Here is a 24,539-nt window from a genome sequence, read left to right on the forward strand (position 1 = left end):
TGACTAAAGGATGACAGCATTTTTATTTCTGAGTGAACTATCTCTTTAAGCAGCTTGTGAATTATCATTTATGAAGTGCAAACCTTATGCAATGGAGAAACTCTTCATGTGGTGAAGAAGAAAGCATTCTTTCTCATCTTCTTATTGTCTCTTTCTTACATTGTCTTTCTCCATTGCTCTGATAAACCCCAGGATATGTGAGGAGCCTTGCGGGTATAGCGGGCTGATAATTCAGTTAGTGTTCATTTGCAACTAGGCCACAATATAAACATGTTCACCTCTCAGATCAAATGCTTGCATTCATTTGTCACTATCAGTATGAATAAGCACCTGAGAATTTGTGTATTATATCGAAATAAGAGAGTATAGCAGTAGTTTGTTTTTAGTTGTTAATAGAATCATTGGCTTTGTGTTGCTTTGGTATGTGTGCACTCAACATTCTCTGTGCAAATTGGCAGAAGGGGCCAGGGGCAACATTCTGTTGAGAGTTGTTATTTTGGGCCAAATTAATGCCTTCCACATCAGTGCACACTGCATGAAAAGAGCTGTATCCGGACCAGTAGACTCCTGTATAAACCGCTGTATTTCGGACGTATTCAGAAATCTACTGGCCCAGAGCCTCAAATTCCACATGCCCGTATACATCTGATTATATACAGGAGACTTTTTCACACCTGAGTCACATTTGTATTTCTCACCTTCTAGATTAAATGGTCACACCTACTGGTCATTTATCTCAAACTAGACTGGCTGCCCTTAAACTTAACCTAACCTTAAATCTTGACAACCATTGGGTCACTGCATACACTGGCTTTCATTTTATTGGTTACAATTTATTTAGCACATCCCTAATTATTGACAGCTATTGGACAGCTGCATGCATTGGTTTTAATTTTATTGGTTAAACTTAAAATTTAGCTCACCAAATCCAAAACAGCATTTAGCTTATGCCTCTTATTAAAGGCCTTTAAACAATGTTGACACAACATATATGCTGAGACAATAACTTGGTTAAAAGATCTTTATTTAAAAAGAAAACGTGAAATATACAAACTAAACTATAATAAAATATACAAAAATCTGAAACACATTGTGATGCTTCAAATAGAGTTCAGTAAATGAACTGGCATCTGACTTTGTCACTTGTCATCACACAAGTGATTAGTTCCCAGTATAGTGTGGGTCTGCATCAAGTCTGTTCTGTAGCTCCTGGAACAGAGCTTCTCAAAGCTGTGTGTTCTACAACTCACACTGGCCTCCTGTAGACAACACCATCTTCTTCATCAGACATCATGTCAACGGAATACAAAATACGCCTGTGTCTGTCTCTGTTAACCTGGTCTCCAGCAACTGCAAAACATAACAATCATTTAACCACTGAAAACACCCACTTAAAGAACTCCTAACAACATATGCATTAAAAAAAAAAAAGATACATCAACTGTATAAAAGATTTAAAATTTAGTCTTCTCTCCCTTTGCCACAATCTTGATTTAGTTTCTCAGCTCTGCCTTTTCCAGGATGAAAGTAGGAAAACTTCTTCTTCATAGTCTCATTATAAGTCTTGCAGTACACTTAAAAGACATAAAATATTGTTAGTAACAGAAGACTGAATAGGTAAATCAACATAAAAATGGATATTAAAAGATTGCAACAACAGTTTAAATGTTACCTTTTGTATAATCTCAGAGGATGAGTTGAGTCTGGTCACGTGAGGAAAAAATTGTTCTGTGGAAAAGAGGAATCATAAACTAGGTGCAGACATTCCTCTCGTTAGTTATGAACGAAATTACACGAAACGAAAAAGTCTTTCAGGAAGTGTCTCAGCTGTTGGCCGCACACGGCTACCTACCAACAGTGTAGGGAAAAGTTAAAAAAACTTAAAAGTGACTACATAACCATCAAGGACCACAACAGCTGGAGTGGTTCAAACAGAAGAAAGTGGAAGTGGTTCGACCAAATGGACGCTATCTATGGCAATAGACTGGCGAGCAATGGGAGGGAGAGTGCCCTGAACTCGGGGTTGTTGGAGTCCACGATGGAGGATGGTACGTTTTGTTACATTAACTCTATATTTTGCTTGAAAGCTTCACTTTATTTAGTTGACCAGCTACTGGAGAGTTTGCTTCTAAAACAACCAGGCCAATTTCACTGTTACACTTGTGTAAAATCACCATGCAACAACTGCTTTATGCAGCACAATGAGCTAGTAGCTAACAGCTAGTGGTCATGTTATTGTTTATGGTCAGTAATGTTTGTGTTGCGTTTAAGATGATGTCATGGCAGTAGAGGCGGCGCAATGTGCAGTGGAAAAGTGCCATTAGACAAAAGAGAAGGTATCAGTAGTAATACCACTCTGCACAATGGTTGGCCTATATGATCCCTAAAGTTTTCATATTGTTGTTTTTTTATGGACGAAGAGATTTTATGGAGATTATTTTTATAACAACAGGGGGGGTGGTTAACTTTATCTTCTGCCTTTATTACTTTATTTTTATTTTATTTTTTTATTTATTAACTTCTTTATTTTGTTTTACTATTGTACTGTACAGTAAATCTTTTTAATTGGACAGATTAAACTGTTTGCATTCAATTTCTTTAGTACTCGTACTTTGTAAAAAAAAAATAAAATGAAATATATATATACACACACACACACACACACACACTACCGGTCAAAAGTTTTGAAACACTTACTCATTCTTTATTATAATTTTTTTCTTCACATTTTAGAATAATAGTAAAGTTATCAAAACTATGGAATAACATAAATGGAACTATGGGAATTATGTTGTGACTAAACAAAATCTAAAATCAATCAAAACTGTGTTATATTTTAGCATCTTCAAAGTAGTCACCCTTTGCCTAGAATTTGCAGTCATGTACTCTTGACATTTTCTCAACCAACATCTTGAGGTATCACTCTGGGATGCTTTTTAAACAGTATTGAAGGAGTTCCCATCTATGTTGGACACTTATTGGCTGCTTTTCTTTATTATTTGGTCCAAGTCATCAATTTCAAAAACTTTTTTTTAAATTAAATTTTAGTTTTATAATGAAATAAATTAATATGTTGGCACAATTATATTTTTGTCTACAAAACGAATTTCAAACATTTAAGCATACGCCTTCAGATCAAAAGATTTTTAAGATCATGTGAAACATTTCAGGCAAGTGTTTCAAAACTTTTGACCGGTAGTGTGTATATATATATATTGTAATAAACTGTTATATGATTTTCTGCAATACAGTTTTGTTGACATTTCTTGACCAAGTGATCATGGCTATTGACCAAATATTTTAGGTAGTTGTTATGAATGATCCATAAGCCATTTAATATAACTATTATGTCAGCACAATTGTAACAGTGTATGTGTTGAAAATGTATATAACAAAAAAATAAATAAATATAAATACATTTTAAAATCATAGTTTTTTCTGTAATATCTGTCAAAAATGTCAAGTAAAATAAAATGTAGTTATTATTGAGTTAAATACCACCACTGTTTTGTTAACAATTTTTCATTTCAGGGTGTTTATTTTAGCATGTTTGTCTGTACAGTAATGTAGTTTGCTGTAGTGGACAATAAGCCAAACTTTCAGTTATTTGCCTTCCCCTGTACTCTGAAAACACAGCAAGCTTGAAGCACCTAACACCTTTCACTCACAATTGACAGTCATTAACATATAAAAGGCCCTCACAGCAGGACTACTGTGTTTTTCTCAGCCCTATAAGTGTCTTTGTGTGTGTGTGTGTGTGGTGCATGTGTCATAGAGATGTTTAGAGGATTTCTTCTTTGAAACCGACCCTGATCCAGTTCCAATGAACCAAATGAAGAACTGTAACAATAAAAAGGCTTTTGATCATATACATTTTGCATCATATAAAGACATATTCCATCATGAGTACAGAATTTCTATGGTCATGAAAAACCTGAAAAAAAAAAAACACTTTTTTTTTGTAGTTATGCTCTGCTGTAAAATATTTACACCACATATTGCTTTTCAGGTAGAGTAAAACTTGCATGAATTCGTGTTTACATGCACATCAACACGTGATAAAAATTCTGACAATGCAAGGAAGCCATGTTTACATAAAACTTAAAATCATCAGCATATTCTCTGCTTTTGACATCTAAATGTAAACAAGTATGCGCACAACACTTGCGCACATTGGATAAGCCGATACATTTGTTTACATACATGCAAAGTTAAATTGGGGTAATGGCGTTTACATGACCTTACACATGATTGTTGGCTAATTAAGCATAATTTAGTGTCAGATCGTGCATGTAAAGACACTAGAGGTTGACCGATAGTGGATTTTGCCGATACCGATAACTAAGGTGGTGGGGAAAGCCGATAACCGATTAATCGGCCAACAGTTTTTCAAACTGATTTATACAATGTAAAAAAAACAAATAAAATCTTATTATTTCTTAATTATGATGGGCAAAGACAAAGAGTCCAAAATGAATAAAATCCCAGATGCAGTGTCTTGTTCAACCAAAATCCCAATAATAACCAGGAAAAGATTTGGTGCATAACGCGAGACTTAAGTATAAACAAGCCCGAAACACAATGGGGACTCATATTTTGAAATGACTAAATGAAGAAAAAAATATCAGCAACTATCAACAGAATTTGCCTATAGCGATAGTTCCAAAAAGCAACTATCGGCACGATTAATCAGTAAAACCGATATATCGGTCTACCTCTAAATGGCACTCACTGACATATTAGCGAATCTGTCAGAATCTGACTGACTGAGTTAAAATCATGATAACAATCATAATAATGAAAATTCATTGGTCAAAAATTGTGGGAAAAATGTAACTCCTGTGACACAATTACACACAACATAATTATTGGACTGATTCAAATCTGAATCCTGTTGTTAATCAGTATTCACAATTTAGTAAAAAAAATTGTGAATTTCATTTCACAAACATTAATCTCTGCAGTAGTCCAGATGGTTGTGGCTATGTGACCATGTACAGTAAGACAGTAATTGGCAGCTAAATGTAGCAAATGGAAGCATTGAGGAGAGCTGCTCATGACAGCATGTGGCACACAGAATGGAAGTGTGGCAAACGACAGCTGTCATTGGCCAAGAGGCTTTGGCCAATGTTACTCATTGTCCGAGCTGGAAGAAAGAGTATGGCTGACTCAGCTCTCAGACTGTAACATCTAAGTTTACTCGTCATGTGATAGAACATGACATTTGCCTTAAGGTTATTTTGGTGTAGCATAGTATGCAATACAGTGATTTTTATGGTGAAGTGATTTATTAACGTAATTTCAAAAATAATGACTGTTTTCAAACTGAACACCACTGTTGTCTGCCAAACAAATAATGCTGCCCCAAACTCACACCACTGGTTGATCCAGTTTTGCTATGTAGGGCTGGACAGGATGCTCAAACAAACGTTTAGCAATGTTTTGATAGTGCCACATTGTTTACAATTTTTGGAGGATCAACCTACGAATGGCTTACTTAGAGTTGTCTCTGCATATAATGCGATTGGAGAAAGGGATAGAGGTAATCAGCCTGATCTCATGAAATGTATGTGACAATTGCAAAAATTTTGCAAATCAAAATTATGTGCTTCATTACATGTTTGGCTGCAGTTTCCCAGAGAAATGTCCAGTGGGGGCCCCAAAATTGAGTGAAATTATGTTGTAATCAGACAAGGATGTTTTAATGAGTAAAACTTACCTCCCTAACCTAAATCTTTATTCTAAACCTAACCAATAATGTTTAAAAAATAAATAAATAAATAAATAAAAAATGAGAGGTGAACAAAACAGACATCCTTACCCTAAACCAACACCTAAACCTAACCGATAGTATTGTAAAAGCAAATTCAACATTAAAAGGACATTAACTGAAGCAATCACGTCATTTTGTGTCGCTTCTATGGTACTTTCACTTCACTTTCACTTTCGTTTTGAGCATGCTTGGCTGGGCTTGAAGCTCAGTCTCCGAGTCCAAAGTCCATCAGGTGAGCTAAGTGCAAGTTAATCACATTGGAATAAGTGTGTAAATGTAAGTGGGTCTGTAATACAAGCGTTAAAATGTATTGTTTTTCAAATTATGCGTTAGAGTTAAAGTGTTTTGATATATTAACACTTAATAGTAATAGAGCAAAAAATATGTGTTTATACAGTCATAAACAGCTATAGTACCCGTGATTTGTGTGAAAGTAAATATAAAGCACAGTTGTTGTAGCGCCTCTAGTGTTAATTTCACCAGGAATCTGCAGCAAAATGTAGAAAGCAGCATGTAAAACTTAGTTTGCAGAAATGTAGTTATAGAAACTTTAATTCTATGGGACTAGGTTGTAGCAATTATTGAAAGTAACCTTTTACATAACATTGAAAAAATGACACTACCTTTAAACATTGTTACCTGGTCTCAACCTGGAATCACATAACCATAACTAATTCTTTTTACATATCACATGTAGGCGCTACAACAACAATTACTTTTATTCACTGTCGTGGTTGTTTCACCAAATGCGTTTTTCATCTCACGTTTGCTTTTTACGACACTATTGGTTAGGTTTAGGTTTAAGGTTTAGGGTAGGGAGGTAGGTTTTGTTGATTTAAAATAGAGGTAGACCGATATATCGGTTTTACAGATTAATCGTGCCGATAGTTGCTTTTTGGAACTATCGGTTATCTGCAAAAATCTGTCAATAGTTGCTGATAGTTTTTTCATCATGTAGTCATTTCAAAATAAGAATCCCCAGTGTGTTTCAGGCTTGTTTATTCTTAAAAGCGTTATGCACCAAATCTTAATTTTTTCTGGTTATTATTAGGATTTTGGTTGAACAAAAAACTGCATTTGGGATTTTATTCATGTTGGACTCTTTGTCTTTGCCTGCCATAATAAAGAAAGAATAAGAATTGTTTTTTTTTTGTTTTTTTTTACATTCTATAAATTAATTTGAAAAACTATATGCCGATTAATCGGTTATGGGCCTTTCCCACCAACTTAGTTATCGGTATTGGCAAAATGCACTATTGGTCGACCTCTAATTTAAAACTTGATTGAGCATTAACCTTAAAAACCTCATCTGTTTGGAAAAAACATTTAATTCGTTTTTAGCACCACACAGTGGACATTTCACCTCAGATCTGCCGCGATACGTGGATCATTGCACATTGTCATTTTGTTATTTTACAAAAATGTTGCCACAGTCATGTCATTTTCATGAGATCACTTTGGTATGTTCAAATTATTCTTGCATAGTTGATGAGCAAAATCCGTATTCGGGGTGAAAGTGGGTCTTTTGTTTTTTATATCATTTTATTCCTTCTGTTTGCAGTGTTATGTCTAAGTAATTGGCTTGATCAATTTCCATAAATTTTAGCAGTAATCTGAGGTGAAAATGCTTGCTATGTTTGGTCTAGGTGTCACCTGATGCATTTTGAATCTCATCCATGTTTGTTAGTGTTGGTAAAGGAGCAGGACTGCGGTGTGAAGAGGTGAGAAATGCTCAGTTGTGATGGGAGCCATTGGCTGGCATTCAAAACGGTCGCCTTGAAATCCATTGCTACTACAGTGCATGTCACAAGAACTCATTGGAATTGAAAAAAATTGAGTTGTTTTTATGTTAGAGAAGAGTGGCAAGGACAGCGTTTATTTAGAAAAGCGTCACTCTGTTGCCATGGCGATGCTCTCTGTGCTATTTGTAATCACTCCTATTGAAGAGTGTTGCATAAATCAGTTTTTACTTATTTTTAACCGAAATCCAAGAAGTGGTCGGAATTGATCACATTCCCATACATATGCCCCTGGATAGCTCAGAAAGTTGAAGGGGTTTCCCATTTAAAATGTATCCAATGCAATATTCAAAAATCTCTCACCGTTAAACCAGCATTGGCTGGTTAGTAATAGCACAAGTATTCTCCACAAGTCTCTTGAACCTTTCCGTGCAACACTCATGCACATCCCTGATTGATATATTTCCATGGAAACATGTTCTACACTGTATAAACCCTGTTGCTAAGGAGTGGGCCTTGGTAAGATTTTTTTCCTCTTTTTGTGGCTTTTTTTCCCTCTCTCACACACTCTCTCTCCCTCTCACGGCACTGATAACAGTGCATACATACAATCTTTTTCAATGCCACAGTTCTCTTATCCATGTGTGTGGTGCTGATGGTCAGTTCTCACCTGGGCGCACAAGGAGACACGAGAGTTTTGGGAGATGGGAAGTTAGGCGTCAGGGCCTGAGGGTTCGAGAAAAGTGGCAACCGCCCCTCAGGCAGAATTGAGTGTTTCTGGGATTGATGATTGAATTATAAAGAGGACCAATGGATGATAATAGTAGATCCAGAAAGAAGGTTCATTTTGGAGGTATGTTGATGGGATGATGTGGAAAACTGACAAGGTTTGTGATGAATTATGACTAGTAATTTTATGTTTTGCTCTGCGCTGATGGGAGATATTGTGAATGTGGGCATTTGTGTACGAAAGATTATTGGAGTCTGTTGTTGATCGCTAATTACAGTATAAGTGATTAAGATCAAATGAAGCTGAATGCTCTGCAGTAGCATGTTAATTTTCTAGCAGTGCAAAATAGTTTGTCCTCAAGGTAACTTGAGGTAACTGCTGAATATCTTGTGACTTTTGTATATATCTTTTCAGTTAAAGGTTTTTTGAAGTTTTGAGGTCACTTTTTACATTCGAATGACTTATATAAACTCTATACTGTGTCCGTTCCAGAGCCTTGTAAAGAATAATGACATTATCCAGGAAAATTTGTGGTCTTGTGATCATTTTTTAAAGATCTTATTCATTTATTCGTTGTTTTTCAGCTTTGACATGAAAGATAAATAGTGCAAAATCAGCATAAAACATTTTTATTGAACTTGTATTCAAGTCGTGGGGTTTGTAAACCCTCATTATTGATTGGCAGAATATTGTAGAAATTATTTAAAGTGGTAGTTCATTCTGTCATCATTTAAGTCATGTAGTTTTAAACATGAGTGACTTCCTGTCTAAGAAGAATGTTAACCTCAGTCACTGTTTACTTTTTTTTTTTTTTCATACAATGAAAGTTAATTGTGACTGAGCCATTTTCCCTAACATCTCCTTTTTTGTTCCATTAAAGAAAGAATGTCGTATGGGTTTGAAACAACATGACGGTGACTAATCATGACAGAATCTTCTTATTTGGAAGATCTATCCCTTAAATCCTGCGTGGCTTTCACTACCATAAAAGTTTTTGTGTTCTCATTCAAGTCTTACTTACTGCCGTTTACTATCTTTACAAAATGTATCAAGTGAGCCCCAGAGCTAGTTACCCCTGGTGATTTGAAATCCAGTGTTGTAGCAGCTGTCATCACTGCTCACCCTCATGTCCAATAGACTTTTTTTCTCACATTGTCCATGGAGGAACAACGCTTGTTTCAAGTACGTGTGGCTCTGTGTGTGTGTGCCAGAAAGCTTTTTGTTGGAAAGAAGACACAGCTGCTGAAGAAAACTGTCAGGGTGTTCAATTAAGATGTGAGAAAGAGAAATAAAAAGAGAGATGGAAAGATGGCAGCAACCCATGTTAAACCTAATCTAGTTAATTATAATGTAGATATTTTTTATATTAAAATCTTCTCTAAAGTCTACTGCAAAATGCTCTTATATAATACTGAAAGATTCATGTACATAAAATCTGGTATTGCTCAAAGCTGGATTATGTACAACCTGACAAAACACATCTATAAATGGTAACATCAAACTCAGAATGTGAGGATTCACTTGCACACCCAAACGATTCGGTTTTGATCTATTTGTTTGATGTATAATATGTTCTGTTTGACTGCAATATTATGTGATTTCATTCATTTCCAAGTATCTGCCAAGTAAAAGTTAATACTTAGTGCATGAATTGCTTACTTTTAGAAAGAGTCATGATTAATATTTAAAATATAAAGCTATTAAAGCCTATTTAACTATTAAACTCATTAATATTATTCACTAATTTAACCTAAATCCATTAGATGGTCGCATTTTGACGTACATTTTAGCACAATCTGGATTAGAGCGTTTTTATACTTTAAAAAACACAGACATATTGGAAGGTCATCTTATAATAGCAGTCATACAGATTGTCTCTGTAGAATTACACTGAATCTAAACCTTCTTTTGTTTGCATATCAAAACGTTTCAGCACAACAAAGAATTGAGCTTCTGTAACTTTAACAGCTAACCAGTGAGTAGGTTGGAAGGGGAAAGTGTTGAATCCCACGCAGCCTCCTGACTACTGATATCATCATGTATCAACAGAAACGCAGAGGACAATACTAATGGTGCTGTTTCAGAAGCTGCAGCCTGCAAAGAACAAACTCCATAAGAAACTTATTAAGGAATAAATAATGTGTTTGTACAGTTGGTTGCAGCTCAGCACTGTTATTTAGGAAATGGATCTTTATTGTCATCACTTAAACTGCCCTTAAAGGGATAGTTCACCAAAAAATTTAAATTCTTTCATCATTTACTCACCATTATGTCGTTTCCAAACCTGTATGATTTACTTTCTTCATTAAACACAAGGAGATGTTACGCAGTATTAGAGTAACAAGGAATAATATTAAAGGAATATTCTGGGTCCAGTACAAGTTAAGCTCCATCAACAGTACTTGTGGCATAATGTTTATAACCACAGGAAATAATTTCGACTCGTCCCTCCTTTTCTGTTAAAAATTAAAAATCGAGGTTACAGTGAGGCACTTACAATGGAAGTGAATGGGGCCAATTTTTGGAGGGTTTAAAGGCAGAAATGTTAGCTTATAATTTTATAAAAGCACTTACATACATTTTTCTGTTAAAACTTGTGTATTATTTGAAATGTAAATGTTTTTAAACTGTCATTTTTACAACTGTTTAAGGGTTTTAGGGTTTGTTGTCATTACATCGTCATGGCAACGAAGTTGTAAAATTGGCTATATCTTTACACAGAAAACGTAAGTGATTTTATCATACTAAAATAATGTTAACATGCATATTGTTTCTGTCTTGTGGCTAAACATTTGAAACAGAGAGTATTTGGCCCCCATTCACTTCCATTGTAAGTGCCTTACTGGATTTTTGCTTTTTTTTAATGAAAACAATTATATTTTATGGTAATTAACATTATGTTGCAAATGCTGTTGATTAACTTGTATTAAACCCAGAATATTCTTTTAAGGACTTCCTCAGTCCCCTTTCACTTTCATTGTATTGAAAAGAGCAGCATCAAAATTCTTAAAATGTCTCCTATGTGTTCCACGGAGGAAACAAAAGTAATACAGGTTTTGAATAACATGAGGGGAACATGAGAGAATTGTCATTGTTGTGTGAACTATCCCTTTAAGGACAGTTGTTTCATATTTGAAACATGAGTAAGACTGGTTGTGTAGGTGTTGTAAGCTTGATCGTGACGCAACTTCCCATAAAGCGCAACAAACATGATGCCATGGGAACGGCCTAGAATGAACGTTTTCCCTAGAGATGTTCAGCTAATCTGAAGAGTGGAGCCGCACAGACGATTAATCTCAGCCACATAAAAAAGTCTCTTCATTAGCTTTGTTGGCTCTTAGCGTTCCCTCCATAAAACGCAGTCAATATTTGGCCTTCCTGAGCTCTCTCTGAGGACTGTCTAGTTTGGCTCCATTATGGGCCAAATGGTCCCTGTCTTCCAAAGGGTTTTTTATAGGTTGCAATAAAATGGGGAGGGTGCTGTAGTTATTGTAGCACTAGCAGGCCTGCGTTGTTTTATGCTATTTTATGCAATCTGTTTATTTTGGATTGACTGTTTAATCACTCTAAAATCACTAGCTGCGTTCATCAAGGCTGTTCGAGTGGCTCTGTGTGTGACAGAGAAATACATAATTTTAGTGTGTTAAATCCCCATGCTGGTATTGATTTTCAGTTGTAACAATTTGCATGTCAAGGTACTTGCTCATGGAACTGTACCCACCTTTGTTTGTTTATTTATTTATTTTCTAGAGCACAGTTGGGATCTCATTCACTGAATGATTAAATTTGTTTAAAAAAATGGCACCTGGAACTTGGTGACATGTGGCACACATTAAGATCAATTTGTGACTATAGACAGCTTTAAAAAAAAAAAAAACATTCTATACCTTTATGTAACGGAACTTTTTATAACATTCTCACATCACATCTACTGTCATTTTTTTATTATTATTTGTTTTTTTTTGTTTTTTTTGTCTTTCTCAAAAATTCTGTTCCTCCTTTCTTATTCTTTTTGCACATTTTACATTCAGTGTAAATGTGATGATAATGTTGACTGTGATCTTTTAAGCTTTTAAAGTTTAACAAGATAGTTCTTGAACACGGTCACACCAGAAAATTTAGACAAGAAGCCTACATTTATATATAAAATAAATAAATAAAAATGACTATAGCATTTAGAAAGTGGCACAGATTCTAAGCAGTATGCAACTTTAAAAAATTACCTAATTGCGGTGATCTAAAGTTAATGTTTGTGAATATGTCTTCACAGATGCCCGGGCGGACCGATCAGAGAGACGCAAGCTCTTTCGACATTACACTGTGGGATCTTATGACAGTTTTGATGCATCAAGGTAAAATTAAACATTTCCATAATATTCCTGACTATATATTAGGAAGTGAGGTTAGATTCAAATTCATCAAAGTGTTCTTCAACAAGAATGTCTCTCTTATATGACATCATTTCTTACATCATGTAAGTTCTAAATGAGCTCTGTATTACATATATATTTGCAGTTCAGACAAAGATACAGTCATGTTAAGCCTTGTCTTGAATATAACCATTTTTCAGTATGCGGAATTTTGCAGGTTCAAATTTAAATACGTCTTCCCTTTTTAAAAGCCGCTATGTTGATGTCCGGGGCCTTGAACGGAAATAAACTGACTGAAATGACAGTTCCATTGTTGACCTAATTTTATGTGTACTAATTTTAGCAATTCTAATATTTTGGTTACAGAATTCGCTTTGTTTTCCTTAAAAATCATAAGAAAATATGTATTGATTAAATAGATTGTTACATTTTTCTTATTCTCCTCTTAAATTTCGTTATTTACTTGCACTAAATGAATAATTTGAGTCTACTGGATGATCAGTCTACAAAGTCTAAGCAAAGAAGATGATGGAAAAGATCAATAGTGAATTATTCATGGAAGGTGATACATTAAATTCCTTCTCATGAGCCGATTGGCCTCTCACTAGCCTTTGAAGGCACTTGCAGGCAAAAGGTTAATTGATTGTAACACTTTTTCTAGTGTAGAATCATTAACATCTTCCCCACTACAACAAACATTAGCTCAGCTTCAGAGAGATTTTTGACATTTAAATACTATTGTCATTTTAGGTGAGACATTTTGTTTGAATCAGCAGACTGCTGGTATGGTTGTAGTACAGTGTATTCCAAGGCAATATTTATTAGACAGAACAAAGTATTATTAGTAAATTTCGTTTTTAGAATATTTATTTATTTATTTATTTGCGTTATTATACTCCTCAGTGGGTAGTTTGCGTGAATTATTTTCATGTCACTCCATCAAAGTGCAGTGCGATTCATCAAGTTTACCTGCTCATCCATCTATTTATTGATTTCCATGCAAACCATCATTTGCCAAAACTTTGACACCTCACTTTAATTTAACACAGAGTGCTGCACAAGTACATTGTTATTCACAGGGGAAAAAGGGTTTGAAGAGTGTGAAAATTCTCTTTAAATGGGTGGTTATGTAAGCAAAGCTTGAGCTTGGGGTCGTTACTGCGTCATGCAGACAAGTTGATGACATTTTAAAAAATCAGCCCTATGACATTATGATGTCAGATTATGTGGCTGAAAAACGATTCTAATTTAGCAAGGCACAACCTCACCCATGGTGATGCTCATAATGAATCTAAAATGAAATGGCTGTCTAGACGGATAGCAATACACCGGTTCTCGATTATTTAAAGGGATAGTTCACCCCAAAATTTAAAATCTGTCATCATTTACTCACCCTCATGTTGTTCCAAACTCCTACGACTTTCTTCCATGGAACACAAAAGGAGACGTTAGGCAGAATCACAGCCTCAGTCATCTTTCACTTTCATAGCATCTTTTTTCCCATACAATGAAAGTCAATGGTTACTGAGAAATTCTGCCTAATATCTCCTTTTGTGTTCCATGGAAGAAAGAAAGTCATATGTTGATAAGTAAAAGACAGAATTTTCGTTTTTGGGTGAACTATCCCTTTAAGGGTACTTTTTTTTCTAAAGAGCTTATTTTTGCTATACCGTGAACTTCAAACGGGAACAGGGTGCTAAAATGACCAAAGAAAAAAAAAGAGACAGATCCTCTCACATCCGGCAGCACTCCAAACCAGCAGACACACCCCTCGCTCTGAGCTGGTTGTCATGGAGACAGAGAATCCATGGCAATGCAGTGTCAACTACTTCCTGCTGCAGGGAGCTTGAGTGACAGGCGGACAGAGGGACATGGGTGCTTTTAGGTGAACTTGCTCTAGTGCTTAGTCCTTTGTCACAGATACATGTATGATACCTGTTCATCACTTCGGCCTTGTTATCAGTTTGATGCATGTATTGACTTGCTTATAGACACAATGAATGATTTTCTCCTGATTTTATGATAAATAAATTAGCAATGGATTCTAATTCAAACTGAATGGAAATCGGCCAAATTACGATTTTGAGTAAAAAACACATCATTTAGTCTTAGTTAGGCATAGTTCATCCCAAAATGAAAGTTCTATCATCTTTTACTCACCATCATGTTGTTCCAAACCCATATTACTTTCTTAAGTGGATCCTTGGAACACAAACAGAGCTATTTGGCAGAATGTTACCATTCTCCTTCGTTGCATCTCTTTTCCATACAATGAAAGTGAATGGTGACTGAGGCTAACATTTTGCCTAACATCTCCTTTTGTGTACCAATGAAGAAAGAATATCATATGGGTTTGGAAAAACATAAGGGTGAGTAAATGATGATAGAATTCTTATCAGTGGGTGAACTATCCCTTTAAATAGCTAACATGCACTGATATACAGTACAGTATAAGAACCGGTCCATGATGGATGGCGGTCTGAATGTATTGAGTTGCAGACAACAAGAGGTATTTGGAATGAGAACACTTTACTCAAATACCACACAGGTATAAATACATTATGAACAAATTATATTTCCCAGCTACTGAGCCCGTTCTAACAGGCCAGGATATTAATGACCTTGTTGCTCTGTGACATCGCCACAGTGTCCCTTCAAAGCAGATTATGTTGCCTTGACAACCATGCATCATTCCTCAGGAGTCAGCTCTCTGCCTTTTGAGTTCTGAGCTATTTGAGAATTTCAATAAGACTTTATATTATAGTTTAAGTCTGTGAAGTAAGTAAATTTTGTGGTCACTGGTTAAGACCATTTTATCAATATGACAACTGAAGTTTTTACGGGGTTATTAATTGATATTGGAATGCATTTCAGGCTACTGAATTATTCAAACTTTTGAGCCACTGTACACAGCCTCTAGAGAATTTAACTTTACTTTAGATCTTGAAAGTCTAATCAGTTCTAAGGACACAGTAAAGATACTAGGTGCACTAAAATGAAAAGGCACTGGCCGCAATCCCATTTGCTGATATGAATGAAGACAATGTACCAAGTGTAAATGAAACTCTAGCTCTTTGTTAAAGCTGCCTTGGACAGTTCAGTTTGAGCAGTTCAGCACCTATTCAGTGGCCAGGCTTGACTTCCAGGCCATCGACTGGATTTAACGCACCATCTAAAAGATGGTAAGTCCTCTTGTCCTTCAGGGAAAGACAGAGAACATTTCAATTTCAAGAAAGCATTTGCTTGAAATTCAGCTTTTTATCACAGTCTTTAGATTTCTTGGTCATGCTGCCTGATGCCCATTTTGTCTAAATGTAGACTTCTGTGCCTTCAAAGGTTAAACACTCCAGTTAAAGGAATATGCCGGGTTCAGTACAAGTTAAGCTCAATCGAGAGCATTTGTGGCATAATGTTGATAACCACAAAAATAATTTCAACTTGTCCCTCCTTTTCTTTGTAAAAAGCAAAAATCGAGGTTACAGTGAGGCACTTACAATTGAAGTGAATGGGGACAATTTTTGGAAGGTTTCAAGGCAGAAATATGAAGCATATAATTTTATAAAAGCACTTAGATTAACTCATGTTAAAACTCATGTATTTTTTGAGCTGTAAAGATGTTTAAATAGTTGTTTTAACAGACGTTTTAGGGTTTAGAGCGTTACATCATCATAGCAACAAAGTTGTAAAATTGGATATAACTTTACGCAGAAAAGTTAAGTAAGCCATTTTATGACACAAAAATCATGTTAACAGGCATTCACTTTTGAAACAGTGAGTATTTTAACATTTACGGATTAGCCCCATTAACTTCCATTGTTAGTGCTTTACTGTAACCCAGATTTGTGCTTTTTTAAAGAAAAGGAGGGATGAGTAGAAATGAATTTTTGCAGTAATTTATAGTAACATTATGCCACAAATGCTTTTGACTGAGCTTATCTTGGAACCAAGAATATTCCTTTAAATCATCTGCTTGCATGAGAGGTGTATTTTAGGAAATGATATTGATGGTGCTAGGCAGGAGGTAACATTTAAGCTGTATCCCAAATTACGCACTTTTTCCAAAGTTTAGTATCGTCCCAAATGGAACACTAACATTTTTTACTACACAGAAGCATTCGCCGTTTTTCAGCTCTGGAAGTGACATTTCAAACGCACACAATGTGTTGTCGCCAGCTTTAGCACATTAGCCAAACTAATTTCAGCACTTGTATCTCAAACAATGTACACATTCACACAGCGTGGGGTCACATATGTAAGGTGCTGTCTCCACAGACATTTAACTAGTTGCCACATTTTCCTTTATTTACAATTGTTTTGTAAGGTCAGCATTGTGGCCATGTAAATTTGCCCCTTTCGCTACATTAGGCAAGCCACAACTGTACTCGCACTACTTGCACTACAAAATGACGTAGAATAGTGCAGAAGTGTGAGATTTGGGACTCACCTTTAGTGTCACAATGATGTAATTTCATTCAGGACAACCACAGGCAGTTAAACTGCACTTCTCAATAGACCGCAACAGTCTGGTTCTGGAAGTAAGAATTCTATTAATTTTTTCCATGGACAAAATGATTTTCTACAATAACTTATAAACCTTTAAAGACAGACCTACCTTGAGCTCTGAGGTTGTTCATCAACGGTATATGCCGTTGAAGCCATCCATCTGTGTTATTTCAACTTCCTTTTTTTTAAATTGTGTTTGACAGTGGTAATCCCAGTGAACAACTACATTACCTATGGTCAGTCAGAGAACTGCAGCCAAATCCCGCAAAACGTGCCTCGGAGGGACCGTGCGCTCACATGTGATTGACGTAATCGAGCCCATCTCTCATCTCCCTTGAACTACTTATCTATTTGTACATATCTGAATATTTTGCAATAAACATAAAATATATTGTTTCTATACTTATAATCAACTTTTAGAATTATAGAATATAGAATTTATATATTCCCATAGTTTTTTATTCAATTACATCGTTCGCAATGCTTCATGGGATTGTAGTTCATGACCTCGTGAAAGACAGCAAATACACAGTCTCGTACCTTTTTCTTTTTGTCTGATTTTTTAATACTTTTTTGCCTCAAAACAAAGTTTGTGATGTTGTGATTTACCTCAGAGCTGGTTAGTTTGGTTCATGGATTACAACTCTTTTATGAAGGATTTTATGAAAAGTCTATGGGAAAAAATGAATGGGGAAAATACTTACGGAACTCAGACGTCTGATTAAGTGGGTGGACAGTATGTTTAGATAATGGTTCTATGTTGGCCTAATGAGTAGTTTTCTAGTGATGACCCTCAGTCTCTCACACATAAGAAGGAAAAAATACATAACATGCATTTTCAATCAATTCTCCATCAAAAATTAGGACATTTGGCAGGCCATTTGATAATTATTTACTGAGTGCATCAACCACAACTGAATATCTTTGATCCACATATTAGCTTCTTATACTTTGTGTTAAGGCTGCAGAGTAACCTTCCAATAAGAACATAGATTTGTAGTGCAAACAAATGTTGATTAATCTGACTTTAACTTGTACAAATTGAAATAGCCAATTTTTGTATGTTTTATATTGCTCCTTTAGGAAAAATTGACCAATGAAACAGCTTATATTCTCTTAAATCTCTCACTACAAGTGACCTTAAATCCACTGAGGTACAAAACTTTTAGGACCAAGCACAGGAACCTTCAAAGCAACCGATTTAAATAGTCAATGACGGAAAGGTTTTTAGTAACATTATATTATGTAACTATGACGTATCTGGACAAGATTATGAGCAACTAATGCCTATCAAAGAGAGAGAAATAATTTGTCGCCGAAATGAATTGCAGAACGTGTTTACATTTAATGGACAGATAGAATTATTTTTAGTCGCGCGCTCATCAAAGGCCAATGCGCGCGCACACACATGCATACATTCTTCCCCTCTCTCTATCGCGCGCGCTCTCTTCCTCTGTGGCACTGTAAACCGTCTCTCTCTCTCTCTCTCTCTCTCTCTCTCCATGCCCATTCCTCCAAGATTACCGCTCATGTTTTCCTCTGGTGAATTTCATCCTTTATCTGGCGGTTATGTCTCGCGCTTACGACACGCTATCTCGCCGGCGACCGGGCCCTGCATTTCTTAACCGGTGTCACAGCTCCTTCTTCGACAGATAAAGTCGGCTTTGCGTTTTTCAACGGTTACAACTCTCGTCATATAGCAAAAATGATGAATTCCGCTCAGCCGATTCCTGTTAGGATGAAGCATCACTCCGCGCGCGCGGCGGTGGCGATGATGAGGATGATAGGCTGTAATAACGGTCGTTATTCGCGGAATTTTCTCCACAGCGACTGCGTTATCAACGAAAAGACGGTCGTGCTGCAGAAGAAGGATAACGAGGGATTCGGTTTCGTGCTGCGAGGGGCGAAAGGTAGGGAAAAAAAGACGGACCCCTCGTCTCCATCGTCGTCTCCGACGCTGTTCCTCACTTCATGTTTCACACCCTGAGAGAACTGAACAGTGTTGGTCGTTCATTTCTCTCTATTTCTTGTCCCTCCCTCGTGTTGTCTTTTTTAACCCACCTCACGTCATTTTTGTTTATTTCAATCACTGACGCGTCATCACTCACACTTGATTTCATGTGTCTGCGTGGCTCGAGCTGCATGAATTGCATCCATGTCAAGAACTTCTGAATTAATGCAAGTTCAAACTCCTTTTGTGCATCTCTCGGTGTCAGCGGTTCCATTACTTGGCTTGCAATGCATTTAAGTGGTTTTGTCAAATATGTGAAGTGTAAACAGCCCCCACCCACTCCCTGCTCCATGTGCTTGGCTTGTGTTTGTCACTGGGGACATTCAGCGCCAGAGGACTGCATTAGGGCTCTGGCACTTTGGCTGGAGGGCTTTCTGACAGTCCACTTCAGTCCACTTTAAGTGTCTCAAGACACTAAATCTATGTTTTATAGCTCTTGCAAATGATGCAAATGCATTAAAGACACTTATATAGACTATGACAAACCTTCATGCAATGCAGTGACTCGCAGAACTACAGCAAGAATTAGTTTGCACTAGGCCCCCATTCACAACTGCAATGCTTCTACAATCAGGAGTTTAGAGTGTTAGTAGAGAGTACTGCACTGTGGCTGCTCTCTGCATCAGCTCTTGCGATGCCCTCTGTTCTGTCAGGCTCCAGACCAGTGCTTTTCCTCACACTGTCAGTGGTGACATCCATGCATGCATTTTCTCTGGTTATATAAACGTCCCAACTCCTGCATTCATTTTTGATTTGGTTGGATGGACGCATTGCAGCTTGCATCATGTATCGTCAGACCAGATGCTCTTGTTTAGCCTCATTCATTATCAACTGTGTTACTAAGGCACTCCTTGACATCACTCATTTTCATAAGAATTTTACTTTTCACACCATTTGAGCATCATATATATTAAAACAGATTCTACTGTGTGTGCTCGTCATGTAAGAGCATGTTATTGTCAGTTTGTCTTGACTAATATCAAGCTTAATCCTGGACTTGAGAAACACTGTATTTCAGATGTTTCGTCTTGAATGGAAATGTAATGCAGTCCAGGATTAGGTGTAAAAGAATACTTTACCAAAAATGAAAATTCTCATTATATGCTCACCCTTATGTTGTTCCAAACCTGTTTGACTTTCTTTGTTCCGTGAAACTCACAGTGTGAATTATTGAAGAAAATCCTGGCCAATATTTTCCATTTACTGAATGTGAATGAGGGCTATGGCTGTCAAGCTCTAAAATGAAAAATAAAAACAGAAAATCACCATAAAAGTATCATAAAAGTGGTCTGTACAACTCATGCATTATATTCCAGGTCTTCTGATGCCGACTTACATTTTGGTCAGTTCCTTGCACAAATCTGTTGCATGACTAAGAGGACTTGGAATATAACGCATGAGATGTATGGATCACTAATGCTCTTTTTTTGACATTTTTGCAGTTTGACAGCCCCAGTCCTCATTCAACATTCATTAAATGCAAAAAAAAATAAATAAATGGCTAGGATATTATTAAAAAATTCACCTTTTGTGTTGTGCGGAAGAGAGAAAGTCATGCAGGTTTCGAGCGACATTGAGGGTGCGTAAATGATAACAGAATTTTCAGTTTTGGGTAAACTATGCTTTTAACCTGGGCCCTAAAACCTAGCCCTGCATCTTTTTTTATTTTTATAATCTCTCTCCTTGGTTCTGTCTTATCTGGCTCGGCCTGGACCTTTAGCTGACACCCCCATTGAGGAGTTTACCCCGACCCCAGCCTTTCCGGCTTTGCAGTATCTGGAGTCCGTGGATGAAGGAGGGGTGGCATGGAAAGCTGGTTTGAGAACTGGAGACTTCCTCATCGAGGTAAGCATACGATTGGGTTTCCACAAGCTTACAGTTTCTTGAAAGGTAGATGCTTATTTTTGCCGCAGTTCTGAGACCAACTTTACAGTTTGGTGAAGGGATTAAGAGGTCTGCTGAAGAGAGTGATGTCTGAACTTCATCTTGAGCTGAGTCGCTGAATCATTCACACGTTAGTGCAAACAGGAGAATGTTTGTGCACAGTCTGAGCTTGTGAATATGAGGAAAGGTCATGGTGACATCTTTAATGAGAGATGAGCACTCCTGGAAAAAGCTGTGAAGGTATAGAGATCTGTCTTGTGCAAAAACTCAGTTTCCTGATGTCTCGTCCTTTGAGCCGTTGGTCTGGGTTACATTTAAACTTCTAACCTTTGCGCAGGCAATCTTGCTTATCTTTTTTTAATCTCATTTTTAATGAAAAAGGGTGTAAGGTGAACACTTTGAATTCATTTAAAAGTTGAAAATGTCAGGCCAGAGATTACCCATCAGTCTAACTCTTTGTAGAAGTCGGGTCTGAATTTGATACAGTTGTCTGAGAGTGATTTTGCATTTATTGGATATTGTAAATTTTTAATGTCTCGGAAGTACTCTGGATCTGTAACCTGTCAAGCCAAAAAAAGCAGCAAAGACAGACAAGAGGTATCATGATAAGGGCTTACATTGACTATTTCAAATGTGAACATAGGATTAACATCCTTTACCGGATTGCTTTGGGGTAAACTAAGGTATTACATTAAGGGGGGCAGTTCACCCAAAAATGTAAGTTATGTCATAATTTACTCACCTTTCTGTTATTCCAAACCCCTTAAGACTTAAGGCATACTATTAGGAACTAATAGCTTCTGTACCCATTCACTTTCATTCCATGGAAGAAAGTAAGTAATTTGGGTTTATGACATGAGGTTGGGTGAATTTTTGGGTTAACTAACTCTTTAAATGCACTTGTTAGGGCTCTACAAATCCCATGATTCCAAAATAGAGCTCATATGCAGAGGTTGCGCTAGAAAAGATCCATCACTCTGACAAACTGAATTGTACAATTTTCGTCGTAGTCTTTTCTTATCTGCTATACTTGTTTTCGTTTCACAAGTACTTGGGCATTCAGGGCTGTAGCATTCCATTGTAATGGTATACACATGACTGTGGATATATAATAGAATTTTGACTGTCCAAGTGAGTGTGGTGAAAGTTCTACCTGTCAATCAACCACTGTGCTAAAAGAAGATTTTTGAACTTTGCCGGTTACGTGCGGCTTTAAAAGGAAATAACCGTCCAATCTGAAAATTTGAAAAAGCACATAGACACATGCACAAGTTCACTGAACTTTTTCAGTGTGCCTGATATCAACATAAAGTGACACAGATGAGAAGCGCACACATCTGAAGCTTGTTAACACAGGTACTCCATTAAAACAACTGGGAATTAGTCATGTTTGTGCTTAGATTAAATGCAAATATAATTGGCAAAAATGATATGCCAATATTTTCGCACTTTCTTTTTGTGCTTTATTATCATGCAGTAACACACTGACATAATGAATGATGAATGCATTCATGAAATCAGAGATTCTCCACTCGAAATTAGGGGTGGGTAAAAATATTGATTTTCTGATGCATCGCGATCTTCGTTTAAATGATCTCGATATTGATTCTTAAATCCCAAGATTGATCTTTTACTCTATGCGCAAACCCCCACTACAATGTGAGGAAATCGCTCACATTAGCAACCAATTTTCATGCTATGCGATTAAAATGTATATTGGCAAATGTCTGGTAAATGTTTAGATTTCATTTACCGGTGATTGTGTAGTATTGTGGTGGAGTGTTCGGCAGCAAGATCATTTCACTGCTTGTTGAGAGTAAAAGTTGTTCTGTGTAATGCATGTCCAAAGATTATTATTAACCTTTATTTAACCAAGAAGTCCCTTGAGATTAAATCTCTTTTTCGAGGGAGACCTGGCCAAGAAGTCACACCATACAAGGTAAAAAAGTTATAAGATCAACACAACAAAAACAGACATAAGACAAAAATGAGACACATTAATAAAAACAATGGACTACAATTACAGAATCCAGCTTATGCATAGCAATTGCACTCTTCAGTCATACCATTTTTTTTATCAAAGATTTTAATTCACCCAAGTTAACAAAGTGATTAAGATGGCACAAAATAAGAAAAAGCTGTTTTACCAAGATCAGAGCAAATCCTGGGTACCCTGTAGTGTAGCCATCTAGAGGAGTGAGAATCATAACAGTTATTGATGAGTGACAGAGGATTGCACAAATAAGGAGGTAGTTTTCCCTGTATGGCTTTATAAATAAAAAAATACCAGTGATGCTGTCACCTTAAGCTTAATGAAGGCCAAGAGACCAAATTATAAAGTACACAATGATGTGTGCTAGACAAAGAATTGCTTATAAAACGAAGAGATCAATGATACGCAGAGTCTAGACGGTGAAGTACAGAGGAAGCAGCATGCATGTAAATAATATCTCCATAATCTAGAACACTTAAGAATGTAGCCTGTACAAGCTTTTTCCTAGCTGCTAAATTAAGGCAGGCCCTATTTCGATAATAAAAACCCAGCCTAACCTTCAGCTTCTTCACTAGGTGTTCAGTATGCACTCTAAAAGAGAGCCTATCGTCCACCCAGATACCCAAGTACTTATAAGATGATACTTTTTCAATTGAAGTATAAATGCCAACAATATCTGAGGTCTGGGAGTAGGCTCTAAAAAAAGAGCATAAATTTGGTTTTCTTAGCATTAAGTACCAGCTTAAGATCGTACAATAAGACGTGTAGCTTTTGAAAAGCAAGCTGAAGATCAACAACAGCCTGGTTCAGAGAAGAGGCAACTGAGTAGACTATCATATCGTCTGCATAAAGATGCACTTTAGCTGTAGACATGTCCCTCCCAATGTGGTTTATAAAAATAGAAAACAACACGGGCTAAAATTGAACCTTGGGGGACTTTCTTAGAGATTTCCAAAAAGCTTGACTTATGTCCATCTGTGTATACACACTGGGTGCTATCTGCATGGTATTTCTTAAACCACTCTATAGCCTTGTCACCCAACCTGACATCACTGAGTCTGCCTAACAGCAGCTCATGGTCAACAGAATCAAATGCCTTTGACAGATCAACAAGTAGGGCATTGTCCAAGGAATTGATAATGTCATTTGTTACCAACATAGCTGCAGATATGGTACTATGACCTGATCTAAAACCAGACTGTCTTTCACTTAAGATATTATTGTTTGCCAAGGATTGTTTCAACTGAGAGTTTACTTGAGATTCGAGAATCTTGCAAGAGTAGAGAGTTGTTTAAATTTGAAGGGTCCCCACCCTTCGATAAAGCAAGAACATAGGCTGCTTTCTAGATTTTAGGGATGGTATTAGTTAGTGCTGCCCCCGACCAAAGATTTTCCTAGTCGACTAGTAGGTGTTAATTTAAGTCATTAGTCGACTAGTCGCAGGTTTATGATATTAATTTAATTAAATATATATATATATATATATATTGGGGGGCATCAGAAAATGGTTTGAGTTCCAGGGCTGAGGAAGAATGG

General features: G+C 36.6%; 1 protein-coding gene and 1 long non-coding RNA gene across 2 annotated transcripts in view; one reads left to right on the forward strand and one right to left on the reverse strand.

Annotated features, from left to right (window-relative positions):
- Positions 1–24,539, forward strand: part of LOC127435624 (SH3 and multiple ankyrin repeat domains protein 2-like) — a 158,109-nt gene that overhangs the window by 84,040 nt on the left and 49,530 nt on the right. Inside the window, exons 14-17 of the mRNA XM_051689219.1 lie at positions 12,513–12,594; positions 15,383–15,385; positions 18,895–19,025; positions 20,847–20,971. Coding sequence (XP_051545179.1) covers positions 12,513–12,594; positions 15,383–15,385; positions 18,895–19,025; positions 20,847–20,971 — 341 coding nt within the window. The remainder of the gene's footprint in view (positions 1–12,512; positions 12,595–15,382; positions 15,386–18,894; positions 19,026–20,846; positions 20,972–24,539) is intronic.
- Positions 1,014–18,819, reverse strand: LOC127435625 (uncharacterized). Its single transcript, XR_007896258.1, has 4 exons — positions 17,225–18,819; positions 17,057–17,141; positions 1,673–1,728; positions 1,014–1,574 (listed from the first exon to the last, which is right to left on the reverse strand). It is a non-coding gene; the product is annotated as an uncharacterized LOC127435625 (long non-coding RNA).

This window comes from Myxocyprinus asiaticus, chromosome 46 (genome assembly GCF_019703515.2).
Source record: "Myxocyprinus asiaticus isolate MX2 ecotype Aquarium Trade chromosome 46, UBuf_Myxa_2, whole genome shotgun sequence".
NCBI classification, from domain to species: domain Eukaryota; kingdom Metazoa; phylum Chordata; class Actinopteri; order Cypriniformes; family Catostomidae; genus Myxocyprinus; species Myxocyprinus asiaticus.